Source organism: Mastigoproctus giganteus, chromosome 6 (assembly GCF_048544385.1).
Source record: "Mastigoproctus giganteus isolate SK-2022 chromosome 6, ASM4854438v1, whole genome shotgun sequence".
Taxonomy (NCBI): Eukaryota; Metazoa; Arthropoda; class Arachnida; order Uropygi; family Thelyphonidae; genus Mastigoproctus; species Mastigoproctus giganteus.
In genome coordinates this window covers 110,494,520-110,508,572 of record NC_143580.1, presented here as the reverse complement: position 1 = coordinate 110,508,572, position 14,053 = coordinate 110,494,520, and the positions used below count along the sequence as shown (strand labels likewise).

The following is a 14,053-nucleotide window of genomic DNA, read 5'->3' as shown; positions in this document are numbered from 1 at the left end:
ATCAAAGAAGCTGTTCTGAGAGCTTTTCGTTTCTATTAAGGTATCACCAGAGAACATCCGTTTGACTGATTTTGGCGACCCTTCCAATAAAGAAGGGGCAACATCTTTACAATGTGCTTTTCAGATGTTGAGTGGATTACCAGGAAGCATGGAATTGGTCCTGGTTTTTCTTCTGTTTAGCTGCATTAGCCATATTCTGTTCATCTGTATTTATATCTGGTAGTGACGATATTGAAGCCCTAGAAGAAAAGTTTAGATTATCAGAGTTCATAAATATTTTGGATTGGTTCAGTGGCCGGGGAACCCAGGCACTACCTGGCAAGCAATAAATGTGCTCGGGAGTGGGATGCCAGGGCTACACAGATACTATATGCGCACCTCCGCCAGCCTGAATCCTGTCTCTTGGACCATGAGAATAGGGGCATGGCATCGACACAGTTGACCCTTGCAGGCAAACCTACTGGCCGAGCCATCCGGGACAAAAGTGGTGTATTGAAGCTAGGATCCTCCATCTCATTCCACAGGTCACAGCCCAAGGCAAAAATGCCGGAGTCTAGGCTGTGGACATTAGATCCCAGTGATGCTAATCTGAAGGACCAGCAGCATCACTGGGAAGCTCACGTCGAGGGAAATTTGAGAAGTGTCTGCAAAAAAATCGTATCTGAGTGTTCTGCACATGCATCAATTCATGTAACAATAAGCCAAGGCATTTACTGAGAATGCCATCAGTTCAGACATCATGGCTTGGAAAATTACTTCTTATTAATCTGGACACCTACTTATCTATAAATATTCTTTATTTACAGGTAAACTAATAACTTTTAGTCTCCTAAGAACACACTCCAACAGTTTTTTTTTTTTTTTTTTTGTCTAGTTCAACTTTTAGTCCATCAACAATGCAAACGGTATGACACTGAGCACTGTCCCACTGATGCAGACATAGACCTTTCCTGACATCCCGCCACAACATAGATAATGCATTAGTGTTGATGATGGCAACAGACCTCAGCATTCAAGATTTTCTCCAAAACAAACAATAGTCCCAGACCATTGTGCTGCCTCCATGAAACTATACACACCAATATGGTCCAGCAGGTAGCTTTCTCTGGGCATCAGCCACACTCAGACTAGACCATGTACCAGGAATCATCCCTCCAAAGCACAGCTTCTAATGGTCTGAGAGCACCAGACCTTACTAGATAGTATCTGGCATTAGTCAGAATGATAAGTGGTTTGTGGACAGTTACACAACTACGGTAACCCACACGATGCACACACACACTGTACTGTTGCTGATATATATCTCACTAAGAACTTGCATTTCAAGTGGACAATTCTTTTCAGGCTTTCCTGCCACGTCCCACCAGCTTTGGAGGTTTCCAAGTCATTTCTTGAGTTTCAGCACCAGTCCATTTACATTTCCAAATCACATCACTAATTGTTGACTTGGATGTCAAAACCAGTTGAAATGTCACATAGAGACTAACTGCTTATGTGGCACCGTATTGCCATTCAATGCTAGAAGCTGTTAACTGTAGCATATTCATAGTTGTGTCCGACAATGGTGCTTTGGTAGGACATGAACAACTATCAACGAAGGGGTGTCCAGATTTATTTATGATTTATCTGGCCACTGTTAATGAACTTGATTCTGCAGAGCTGAATGGGTACCTGGAATGTTTACTTTACAATCAGTTTGGCATTCTACATAGATAGATACAAAAAAATCCCTAATGGACTGCCAATATGACATGAAATTTCTGAATGATCAGCACTTCAAGTCCACACTGGATAAAAAATAAAACAGTAAACTCTTTATAATTACACCAATATACATATCAACAATTTCATTTGCAGATTTATTGTCAATCCAATTCACATATATGTGAATGTACTTGATTGCAGAAATTCAAGCAAGAGAAAACACAGAAGCAAACCCGGTTCTCAAATTCTTTAAAAAAATTTATATTTCTTCTTATATCCATATACTGACAAGATAATGAATACATTTAGAAGCAGCCAAGTTTAAATTATTCATTTCCATTGTATAGGTTTCTGCAATAGCATCATGTTTATACATAGCCAACTACTAAGTATAAACATGATACTTTGGCACAAACCTATACGTTAGTTAACTTCTTCATAAACTGAGGCTAGTGCTCTAAAAATTATGTAATTTCATTTCCATTGTATAATGGAGGACTGAGGTGTGCCAGCCAGTGAGTTAAATCTGCCCAGAAATCAATAGAGCATATGCTGAAAATTTTGCATTGAACTAACATTTCTTTCTCAAGTAGTGACTAAACATACAAGCACTTTCATTTATATATCCTATAAAATTTCAAGAAAATCCAATTACATGTTCAGTTTTATGCATTTGTGAATATGCCTAAATGTATTTAAAAGTAATATTGTTAAACGGTGAAATTTAAGATAAAAATGTTTTTGTACTTAATGGCCTTCTTACAACTCAAATTACATTTTATATTTGGTATAAAAGATATCTTGATAGTACCTTTGCTTCACCAAAAACAATATAGGTATCTCCAGCTGGGCTCTTATAAACATCAGGTTTTGTTATCACAAACAAAATATTTTTAGATTTCCGTATAGTTACACGGCTCACTCCTTGAACCTGTTTCAGTCCTAACTTGGACATCAGCTTACGTGCTTTTTTCTCGCTCCTACTCTGTTTTGCTTTACTAACTAACTCCTCTGTCAGACCAGCCATTTGTGCCATCTAAGGAAAGAAAAATTGACCTGTTTAAAAATCTTACTTTAGATAAATACATAAAATTTGGAGAGTTTACTTACCAACATGTAGATTAAAATATCGTTCATGATAGGGAAATGATCATACAAAATCAAGTGGTTATAATACTTTTTATACAGAAACAACCATAACACAAGAAAAATTTTTATAAAAGTACATTTTTTGTCATTCATCAACTGAAACAAATGGCATGTAGTGAAAATTTTCTTTAGTAAGGTACATTAAATTCACAACCAAGTTCCAATAAAAATACAATTAAACTTCCAAGATCTGGTAACCACAAAACCTGATCATTGCTAGATATTTAAATTTTCTAGATGATCATCAATAAAAGGAAACTCCATTTCTATACCACAAATGAATATGAATAATCCTCCTAACTATACCTAGTCAGCTATGTCTGGAGTAGAGCTTACAATACTGGTCAAAATCTTAATACCGGTATTCCAAAAACAAATGTTTTTCTCAATAAATTTTGATGACAATTAGGTGCAATAAAGTAAGGAAAAAAACAAGTACTGTAATTACTTGAATTCACGTTTTAAATAAACTTTTATTGCAATAATAAATATTCTGAAAAAAAATCATTAAAATACAGTTATTCAATAAACAAAAAAATACATATTGTTACTGCAAAGTTTAGTTATGTTTAAGCATCCACACTACCTGTCCGAATATAGTGAGCTCTTAAGAAACATAAACAATAAATAGTATGAGCGTTTAAAATGGATCTAATTTTGGTACATACAGTGTTCGATTAGCGGCAGAAAACGCCCTTTTGGATTCTATTCTGGTACTATTGTACTGAGATAATCATAGACGATCTCAGTCTGTATTTTCTAGGCTTTTAACTTTTTCAGCAAAAATAGTTAAGTATTTCATTAATTTCCGACTCAAGTTCATCTTTTATACTCCAATCCTGACTCCAATGAGACTTCATTTTAAGTCTCATTGGAGTCAGGCAATTTCTTCTTTTGGAAAGAATTTGTGGAACACTTATGTTCTTATCTTCCAGGGTTAAATTATGTTCATCATTTTCTGAAGGAGAAAGACGTTTTATTAAGCGAAGTATAATATCTTTACTGAGTCTGGGAGAGAGCAAAGAGTGCAGTTAAGGAATTCTTCACATATATACCGTATTTCCCCATGTATAAGACGCACCCTTAATTTTGGGGCCCGAAATTTGAAAAAAAATGTATTACATAAAGTTATTGAACTCAAGTTTTATTCATCATAAAATTTCCATCCATTAGCTTGTCCTCATCTGTGGCATTTGAAATGCCATACTTCTTAAATGACTTGACAATGATCTCAATCTTGATATTATCCCAGGATCTTTTCTGCCAGGTACAAACTTCTCCTATAGTTGGTTTCTTCACTCTTCCTGCTGGTGTCAAATTGACCCCAGAAGACTTCATCCATTGGTTCCATTCGTCTCTTATGGCAGCTTTGAAGGGTTTGTTAATGCTGACGGCAAGTTGTGTTTTTTGTTATGTGTGCCCTGAACTGATCAGGTTTGCATAAAGAGCCCACCTGGTCTACTGCTCCAAACTTTCTCAAACCAGATCTTCATCCCATCCTGATCCATCCAACCCTTATCATGAACGTGGACAATCACTCCTCGAGGAATGTCTTCTTTTGGCATTGTTTTGCGTTTGAAAATCAGCATAGGAGGCAGCTTGGTTCCGTCAGCACAACAAGCTAGAACAACTGTATAATGGCTCTTTTCGTGTCCACTTGTCTTCACAGTTACAGTTTTCAGCCCCTTGTTATCAACAGTTCTGTTACTTGGGACATCAAATTAAAGGGGAGACTTCGTCCATATTTGCAATCTGTCCCAACTCAAACTGATGTGTCTTCAGACATTGAATGACAAAATGATGAAATTCAAGGACCTTCTGCTCATAGCTTTCAGGCATCTTTTGGGCAAGTCTGGTGCATGTATGCATGCTTAGTCCATTCCGTTTCATGAACCTAAAGCACCAATTGTGTCCTCCTTTGACATCAGTAACTTCTTTTTCATCAGCAATTCTTCTTCCCTCATGCTGAACCATCTTTGTGGACACAAGAATTCCAACTGCCCTTTGCTCTTCAATTCCCTCTCTCTATATCAGGCCATTTTGCTGACTTGCCTCTCATGGCCTTCTTCTTCCTGTAGCCAGTCTCGGATTGTTTTCTCAGTTGGAGGAGGACCAAACTTACATTCAGCAGCACAATTTCCATTCACTTTTAACTTGAATTCAGCACTGTATGAAAATCTTTTCTGGGCAGAATGTGGCAAAACGTAACCTAATATACCGGTAACAAGTGCAAAAAAGTGGAAAATGCAAGTAAAAAAAAAATCTACAACCACTATATAAGACACACCCAGTTTTTAGACCCCAAATTTTTCGAAAAAAGGTGCATCTTATACATGGGGAAATACGGTAAATGCAAAGAACAAATCAGAATGGACGTGGGATAGTACTAGATCACATAGCTGAAATTGCATATGAACTCAACAGTTACTTTGCATCGATATTTACATAAAAAAAACACTTTGTGTCAATGAGATATTATGGAAGAGAAGTTTAAATTTCAAATGATTATTTAATGAGAACTTTCGCGCCTACAGGCGAGTAAGGCTCCTATGGTTGATGGCATATACCCTATAATCTTAAATGAGGTGGCAAGTGAGTGCACTGAACCATTAAGGCTAGTTATGAGAGCATCCCTGGACTCAGGAGAGATTCCGTTGGATTGGTGTAAATTGGAACATAAAGATGGTTCTAGGAGTGTATCAGGAAATTAACGACTGGCCAGTCTAACTTCAGTAGTAGGGAAAATCAGGTTTAACAAATCTGGTTAGCCATTTTGACAGGTCACTCGTGAGCTGCATTTAGGGAATAATTTCGACACTGCTTATTTGGATTTCAGCAAAGCATTTGACTCAGTCCCACATGGCTGGAATCATAGGGAAAATCCTTAGATGGATAGCACGATGGCTTGAAGGCACCAGGTTGTGATAGATGGGTTAATGTAAGAAGTGGGGTTCCCCAAGGATCAGTATTGGGACCACTGTTGTTTTTGATTATCTTAAATAACATCTATAAAGGGATAGAAGGCGTGAGGTCTAAACTTGCAGATGTAAAGATCAGTAGAGTAGTTAATGATCGCCACCAAGCAGAGTTTCTTAAGAGTGATCTTGATAGACTTCTGGGATGGTCAGCAAAATGCAAGGTCTTACACCTGGGGAACAGCAACCCCAAAATAACTTATACACTTGGTGGAGTTACAATACAGTCAGACATGAAATTTCCCGAGAATTGTGGACAGGTTGCAATGTTGCATTGTGTCCTATCGAACATTTGCTAGTAGAGATAACGATGTCCTAATCACATAAAGGTAATTTTATAACATTTATGTGAGTAAATTATAAACAATTATTTTTTTTTTAAATTAGTACCGAAAAACCAGTATTTTTTGTATCAATATCAGAAAAAAATGACCGGGATCCCTGTTTCATAAGCCTTAGTCTAGAGGGGGGGAGACAATCTTTTCCACAATAGAGAATAACTGGGCCATTTGCTTTTCTTTTAAGTAGCATATTTTTTGTAATTGCAGGGAAAACATACACTTTCTAACTATGAACATCGATACGTGCTCTACAAAGCACCTTTAAGAGGTTATTTTATTACAGGATAACTTCAAATGGATGAAAGCTGCCAACACCAATGCTCAATTATTTCTGAGGGTTGACTTACAGGAATCTACAATTCTTGCAAAACAAATTTCCAAAACTGTCAGAAGATGTACTTCCAACAAGACAGATTTCCTTCTCATTATTCCTGTGTGATAAAATGGTCACAGTGGTCCACAAAATTGGCTACCTTAGTCACCAAACCTAAACCCTTTAGATCTTGTACACCATCCAAAAGTGAAAACAAGATATGCATTACTTGATATCATTAGAGATAGCCATGATGAGCTTAGTCAAGCAATGTGCACAACTGAACACAAGTGGCAAAACGCGCTGAAGTTCAAGCTGGTGTTTTCGAAAATATACTGCAATTACATGTGTACATCTCTGCTAAATAAAAATAAATCAACACTTTATCAGATATGTGTCTATTTTATATAGCTTATAAATGTTTTGTTTTTTCCTAAGATTCAAACAGCCACAACTCTAGTCATTTGAAATCGTACCCATGTTTATGTATACAGTAATACCCCGAAGTTACGCGATAGGTGGGTCCGACGAAAATCGCGTAAGTCGAATTCGCGTAATTCGGGGTACAACTTTGCATATAAATACATATAAATTTTGCTTAATTGGGACCAAGGACTAACAAAAACACTAGTTTAGAAGAAAAATATTAATAAAATTGCAGTTCTTTATACATATTAATACAAAATATGTATTAAAAAAAACAAATGACTTACGTAAAAAAGTTATTTCGATGTCGATGGCTTCATAAAATCTAACAAATTCGTCTGACGACACAGCGCGTTCTTTTTTTCACGCAGAATTTCTTCGTAGCAAGCTAATAATTTTTTTATTCCTTGCTTTGTAGCTATAACGCGTTCTTCGTTGGAGTCTATGTTTTCTAAAATTTTTAAGCCCTTTACAATTGAGCCCTTTTCAATTTTCAACCTGTCAAGTTTTCAATTGTCGTGTGCTTTTCGCCGTTGCTTCATTTAGGCCTGTAGCACGTGCAATATCACATGGTCTTTCATTTCGCTCAAAGCGTTTCACAATTTCATATTTTTTCTCTATGGACAGAGGTGGACTGGCCATTAGCCTTACCGGGGAAACCCCGGTGGGCCAGTGTGATTTTGGCCATAAACCATAGTATGACGCCACTATAAATTTTCCCGGGTAAGAATTTTTGACCCAGTCCGCCTCTGTTTATCGATAATTGCTTTTCTTTTTCTCTCTGAATCTGCAGTGTCTTCACCAGGACGCTTCCTTTTCACACCTTTTAATTAAGTATTTTACTCATTTTTAGGGAATAAAGCCCAATTACAAAACGAGGAGGCACGCTTGATACGCATAAACAAAGCTGCGCGCATGTAGCAACTGAATAAACAACACCATAAAGGCAGAGATACACTATTAACACCTCACATTTCTAGGGGTTACAACCATAAAACAATAAAAATCCAGTTGCGTTTCTGCTAGTGAAATCTGTTATAAACTGGTAGTAAACTCGATCTAATTGCATTTGCGATTATACCGATAGCTGGAATTGTGTTGGTTTTTACGTTATTATGGTGAAATGTGTTTCCCCTTCACTGATATAAAAAACATAAAAGCAGCAAAGTTGAATTTTGTTCATCTTTCGCTCTCATTCTCCGCCGTCGCACCGTATATCGATAACATATGAAAAACGACCTTGAAGACAGTGGGCGGCAGCGTTGCCAAACGAAAAAAATCAAGAACCGCGTAACTCCGAGTTCGCGTAAGTCGGGGTGGCGTAAGTCGGGGTATTACTGTACTTATTAAACTCAAAATTGCATCAGAAATCAGCTCCTAAAGTTCTGCCATACCTTTGTGAATTATCCTGTATATCAGTTCCACATCTATATAATATCGGTGTAAATACACCATAGATAACTCTTAAACAAAAAAACTATGATAGTAGTGTAAAAATGGCATAATTTTATCTGTATCTCATATTGTGCACCTCCTTCACAACAAGTTGCCATGTATTGCACTACCTCGAATAAGTAAAGCTTCACTAAAAGAGAAGACTATTGTTACTTATTCTCAGTGGGCGCGTTTCAAGGCTGGGAGGGCAGGTAGCCTGGTATTGGAGACAAGACAATCCAGTTGTGAAGATGATGCCAAAAGGTGTACATGATAATGTTTAGGTCAAACTAAATGCCACAATAGTTCCATTATAATATTAAATGGAATTACTGCCTGTGTTGCTGATTTCCTAATCATAACACATATCATCGATTAACAACATTCAATTCCTGCTTATTACTGTTTCTGTAGATTTCATAATTAATTATGCACATCCTAGTTGAAAGTTAGTATAATAACAGGACAACTTGTTACAATGGCAAATTGTTCGTGTTGTTCGATATATATAATTTTTTTTTTGTTTTATGAAAACCCCAAACACAAGAGATATTAGAACCTATAGTGCTTGGGTTGCAGGATGAGAAGACAAAATAAGATATTTGTTGACATTAGACTTTAACTTCTGTAATTTTCAGGATATATGTATGAAGGAAGGTTGTTCCAGAAAACGGCAGTTGAATGAATAAACGAGGAAGATGGCTGGTGGCAGCACGTGTTCGGACTGTTCTGAAAGAGAGAGGGGGAATTATAGAAGACAATTCAGAAGAACAGTGCCCATGAAAGTATCTAGAAAAGGCATGCAGCAGAATGTCTATGAAACAGCAAGTGGAGAGACTGTTAGAAAGGAGTCATTATTAACCTAACTGCCCCCTTCTGAATGAAATCTAGAAGCCTGAGACAGGTTTTGGGGGCACTGCCCCAGATGTCGGAACAATATTCCATGGTAGGGCAGATTTGCGATTTGTACAGAGTGAACAGCCGTTTGGAAGAAAATTAATGCCGAGAGCGAAAGAGAAAACCAAGTTTTTTAGATGAAGAGGAAGCAATATATGTAATGTGCTTGTGCCAAGAGAGAGCTTAGAAGTCAGGGTAATCCCCAAAAGAGATATATCATTTTGCCTAGAAATTGGAGTGTCACCAAAGATAAGCATAGGGGCAGAAGAATCCTTTTTGTGAGAAATAAGACAAGACTGAGTTTTAGAAGGATAGAAATCAACTCAGTTGTCTTTTCTCCACTGGAAAAACTGCTTGTGTTTCACTGAACTTTTCCATTGAATTTGTCCATAAATGAGTAACATAAGCCAGAATATCGCCAGTGGATCGACACTGATGGAAGGTTTCTAGGTAGTTTAAGAGATGGCGCTTAATTGATTTCTCCATTACTTTAGAAAGAGTAGATGTAATTGCGATGGGAGGGATTTGTCACCCCTTTTGGAATAAGAAAGTGAAAAAAGGGGGCAAAGAACAGGAGTGAGTTCAGGAGCACAGGTTTGGAGAAATACCATCAGGACCTGGAGCTTTCTTAGCATCAAGATTCGTCAAAATTCTTCTAACATCCTTTTGATGGAAGACCACAGGGGGCATCAAACAGAGCGTGTTGGAAATGGTGGGAGGTGTTTTACCAAAATCTTTAATACATGATTTGGAAGAAAAATAGAATGCTAGCAGGTCAGCTTTATCCTTGGCTGAAGTGACAACAGAACCATCTGGTTTTGACAGAGGTGGGAGCAGAGATGGGCAAGTTGTGGCCAATAGCTTTGGCAAGAGACCAGAATGCTCAGCTACCATTAGGGCAATAAGCAAGTTTTCTACTCTTAGCCTGTTCAAAATCTAGTTTGGACTGATTAATAACTGCTTTACAATTGTTACGAGCTTTGGTGTAGGCAGAAAATAAAACTGAAGAATTGGAAACAAGCCAATTATGATATGCAACGTTCTTCTCTTGAACAGCCATACCACATTTATTGGAAACCAAGGTTTAGATAAAGGACGGGATTTTAAAGTGGAGTGTGGAATAAAGGATTGCATTCCTACAAGAATAATCACGATCTGAGCAAATATTGACATCAGAAATTGTGAAACAGTAATCCGACCAAGGAAAAGAAGAAAAGAAATCTCGCAGGTCATTCCATTTTGCATTCTTGTAATGCCAAACGATACAAGGTTGGGAATAGTCATGAGATAAAGGCTCCATTGGAGAAGAGACAATCACCAAGTTGTGATCTGAGATGCCTAAAGGACTACTCACTTCGACCGTGTACTTAGAAGGGTTATTTGTGAGAAAAAGATCAAGCGTGTTGGTTGTATGGTTAGGACTGTCTGCTATTCTTGTAGGTAAATGAACAATCTGTGCAAGGTCATTAGTTTGCAAAAGCCTCAGCATCTCGACTAGTGGGGTCAGTGTGACTAGAAAACGGAAGCCAGATGAAGTTGTGAACATTAAAATCACCAAGGAAAATTACCTCACTGTTGGGAAAGTTGGACTAGAAAAAGTCAAGTTGCAAAGAGCTCAACGATAAGTGGAGTTGGGAGAACGGTAGAGCCAACAGATGAATTTGACACAATGTGGTAAAGAGATTTTAAGCCAGAGGAGATTTCAAATTACCAAGTCTCTGACAGGAATATTGGAATGGACATATGCACAAGTACCACCTTCGAGGCGAAAGGAATCATACAGCGAATAAATTTGGGCAACTGAGATGAGCAGTAGCTGAATCAACCAATAACAGATTCTGTCAGAAAAAGTACAGGGCGTTTGGCAGACTGCAAGTGGAAATGGAAATCATTGAGATTAGAACTGAAACCACGTATATTTGTGAAATGAACTAGAAAGAGTTTGGGAGGTTTAGATCTTTTCACAGATAAGCTTACTCTATTAGTTTGACAATATTTTAGATCATATGCATGGTTTTCAACTCAAAACAATAAATTCTGTATTTCTACATTTCAGAAACATAACACAAACTTGATTAAAAACTAGGAAGGGATATGTCTTACAATTCCTTTTTTATCCAAAAAAAAGATCCTCCCACTTTATCCTCCTAGCGGTAGCAAGAGATTTGATTTTTAATGGTTCATAGGTAACCAAATACAAGATGGTCATAATAAATGCTTAGATATAAATACCTTCAGTTATTTGTGCTTAATATTTATTGAAATATGCTCCTAGAAAACTGCTCAATTACTAGGTATACCTCACTAAAATCCTCAAACAAGATAAATCAATTCTCAGTTCCAAATATATTCCAAATAATTTTATAATCACCTAAAAATTTCAGATAAACTAAATAACACACAATGGTATGAATGGAACCAAGAAAACAGAAAGCTGCAAAAGAAAAAATAAACCAAACCCACAGCATGTTTTTATTTGGTTTTTAAGAGCATTAGCAACTAAGGCCATATTGCTCTGGGGATATGCAGTGGTCATTCTCTGACCTTTCCGTGTTTGGTGGTCACGGGCTCGAACCCGCAGCATGTATTGATGTGATTTTAGAAGATCATGTGCATGGTTTTGAACTCAAAACAATAAATTCCATATTTCTACATTTCAGAAACATAACACAAATTTGATTAAAAACTAGGAAGGGGTATGTCTTACAATTACTTTTTTATCCAAAAAATAAATTTTCCACAAAAATGGAAAAGTTATCAGGTATAAATCAGAAGCTTTTATAATTTCTGAAAAATAAATTTGTTTCTTCCATATAGTGAATAGTCAGTTGTGCTATAATGCGTTATGGTATTTTGCAGATTAAAAACAACAGGGCTTATGGAAAAAATAGGGATAGATAGGGGCAGAGCACTCAAAAAAAAAAAAAAAGTTCAGTGCAGTAAGTAAAACACTAAAAAAAGTTAGAAACCAATAAAAATGCTAACACAGGAAATGGAAACACATTAAAAATAACAGTAAATATAGCACTGTAATAATATATACATACTAATTGATATTTCTGTTCACTGACTTTTTTTTTTGGATTGTAAAATTAAAAACAGTAATGGCATGCACAAGTGAGATACACAGTAACAATTTCATGCATTACAAATAGAAATGAAGAGAAGATTCTGAAAATTTATTATTTTTTTTTTTATATGATTGAATATTTCATGGAAGGGGAAACACATTTCACCATAATAACGTAAAAACCCACAGAATTCCAGCTATCGGCATTATCGCAAATGCAATAAGATCGAGTTTACTACCCGTTTAAAATTAGATTCCACTAACTGGAAACTCCACAAATTAGTTTTATTGTTTTATGGTAGTGACCTCCAGTAATGTGCTCCTCCACTCACGCTATCCCGCCTCATTAAATTTCTGTTCGAACAGAAAAATGTGAGCGCCTGAAAATATGAGTCTGCCTACAATATCACCTGTTATTTTCTGAATACAGCGAATGACTGTGTGTCTCTGACCAATACAACTACAGTAAATGCAAAATATAGCTCTCGCACATTTTACATTTTTTAAGCTTCATAAACTTGTATGTATTGCTGTGCAGGTTGGTGATGGGTTTTCCATTCACCTGGTTTTGCATTTGCAGATAAAATTGCACATGAGCCAACGTGAAAATCGCGTTATACTCGGCATTGTTCCCTAATATATCAGTTGTGTTGTCAAAATGCGCATTATAGTAGAACTGACTGTAATGTGCTATGTATTTTACAATGCAATGATATCAAATGGTGTGATGTGGTATGGTACAACATGGTTTTATTGGTACATTAGCAACAAGAGCTGTTATGCACCAAGACAAGGTTACAGCAAATTTAAAGAAGTTACCTGGTCAAAATGTTATGTAAATATAGGTATAAAAATGATGCCTTATTTTTTATATGTATATAAATTAATAAAATTACAAACAACTGACAAGTCATTGTCAGATAAAAATCTGGCTGAGTGTATAAAGGCTCAGTCAGATAGTTAAAAGCAGCAAAAGATGTCAATAAAATCTGGGCACTCGAATAAAATATGTCTGATAGATTTAACTCTGTCACAGGATCATACATAGGAGGGTCATCATTCATCAGCAAATACAAATGTGTCCTATGCGGGTCTGAGCAAGAACAACTTCCTCTTTTTGATTCCTGTGCAGACTAGACTGCCACAGTTCAATTGTAGGATTTATCTGACGTAATTCATTTGTAGTTTGCCTATTCCATGAATCCTGTCACTGGAAGTGTACTTTTTTTTGTATTATTTGCCTGTAGTCTGTATAGCGGACTAACAGGTGGCAATTATTGGTTGGGAATTGCTGATCTAGCTGCAGTATCAGAAAAATCATTTCCCCTAATCCCAATATAGCTAGAAATCCAGAAGAATCAGATATCGTATTCACGTTCATGGAATGAGTGGATCTTCTGCTAAACTCAAAGGAGCATCCTCAGGATGGCTATAGCTTCATGTTTGCCATTTTGTAACTGGAATTCATTCAGGTTCGCCTTCGTTCTCCTCTCATCTCCTTGGCAAAATTATCAGTAACAGACTTCATCTGTTAAAACTGTAGTAACTTATAGATCACCAATTACAGCAGACTCTCGATTAACCAGGATCAGATTAACCGGGACACTTCAAGACTCCAAATGAAAAAAAAAAAAAAAAAAAAAACAACCAGAAATCAAAAAATTAAAGTAATAACTAAAATAGGTATAAACAGATATTTTGCAAGTCACAAATAAGCGACAAGCAACATTATAAGTCATCACTG

At 36.6% G+C, this 14,053-nt stretch overlaps 1 protein-coding gene across 1 annotated transcript in view; it reads right to left on the bottom strand.

Moving 5' to 3' along the window:
• Nacalpha (nascent polypeptide associated complex protein alpha subunit) overlaps window positions 1–14,053 on the bottom strand; it is a 91,842-nt gene that overhangs the window by 7,892 nt on the left and 69,897 nt on the right. Inside the window, exon 4 of the mRNA XM_090375254.1 lies at window positions 2,516–2,740. Coding sequence (XP_090231380.1) covers window positions 2,516–2,740 — 225 coding nt within the window. The remainder of the gene's footprint in view (window positions 1–2,515; window positions 2,741–14,053) is intronic.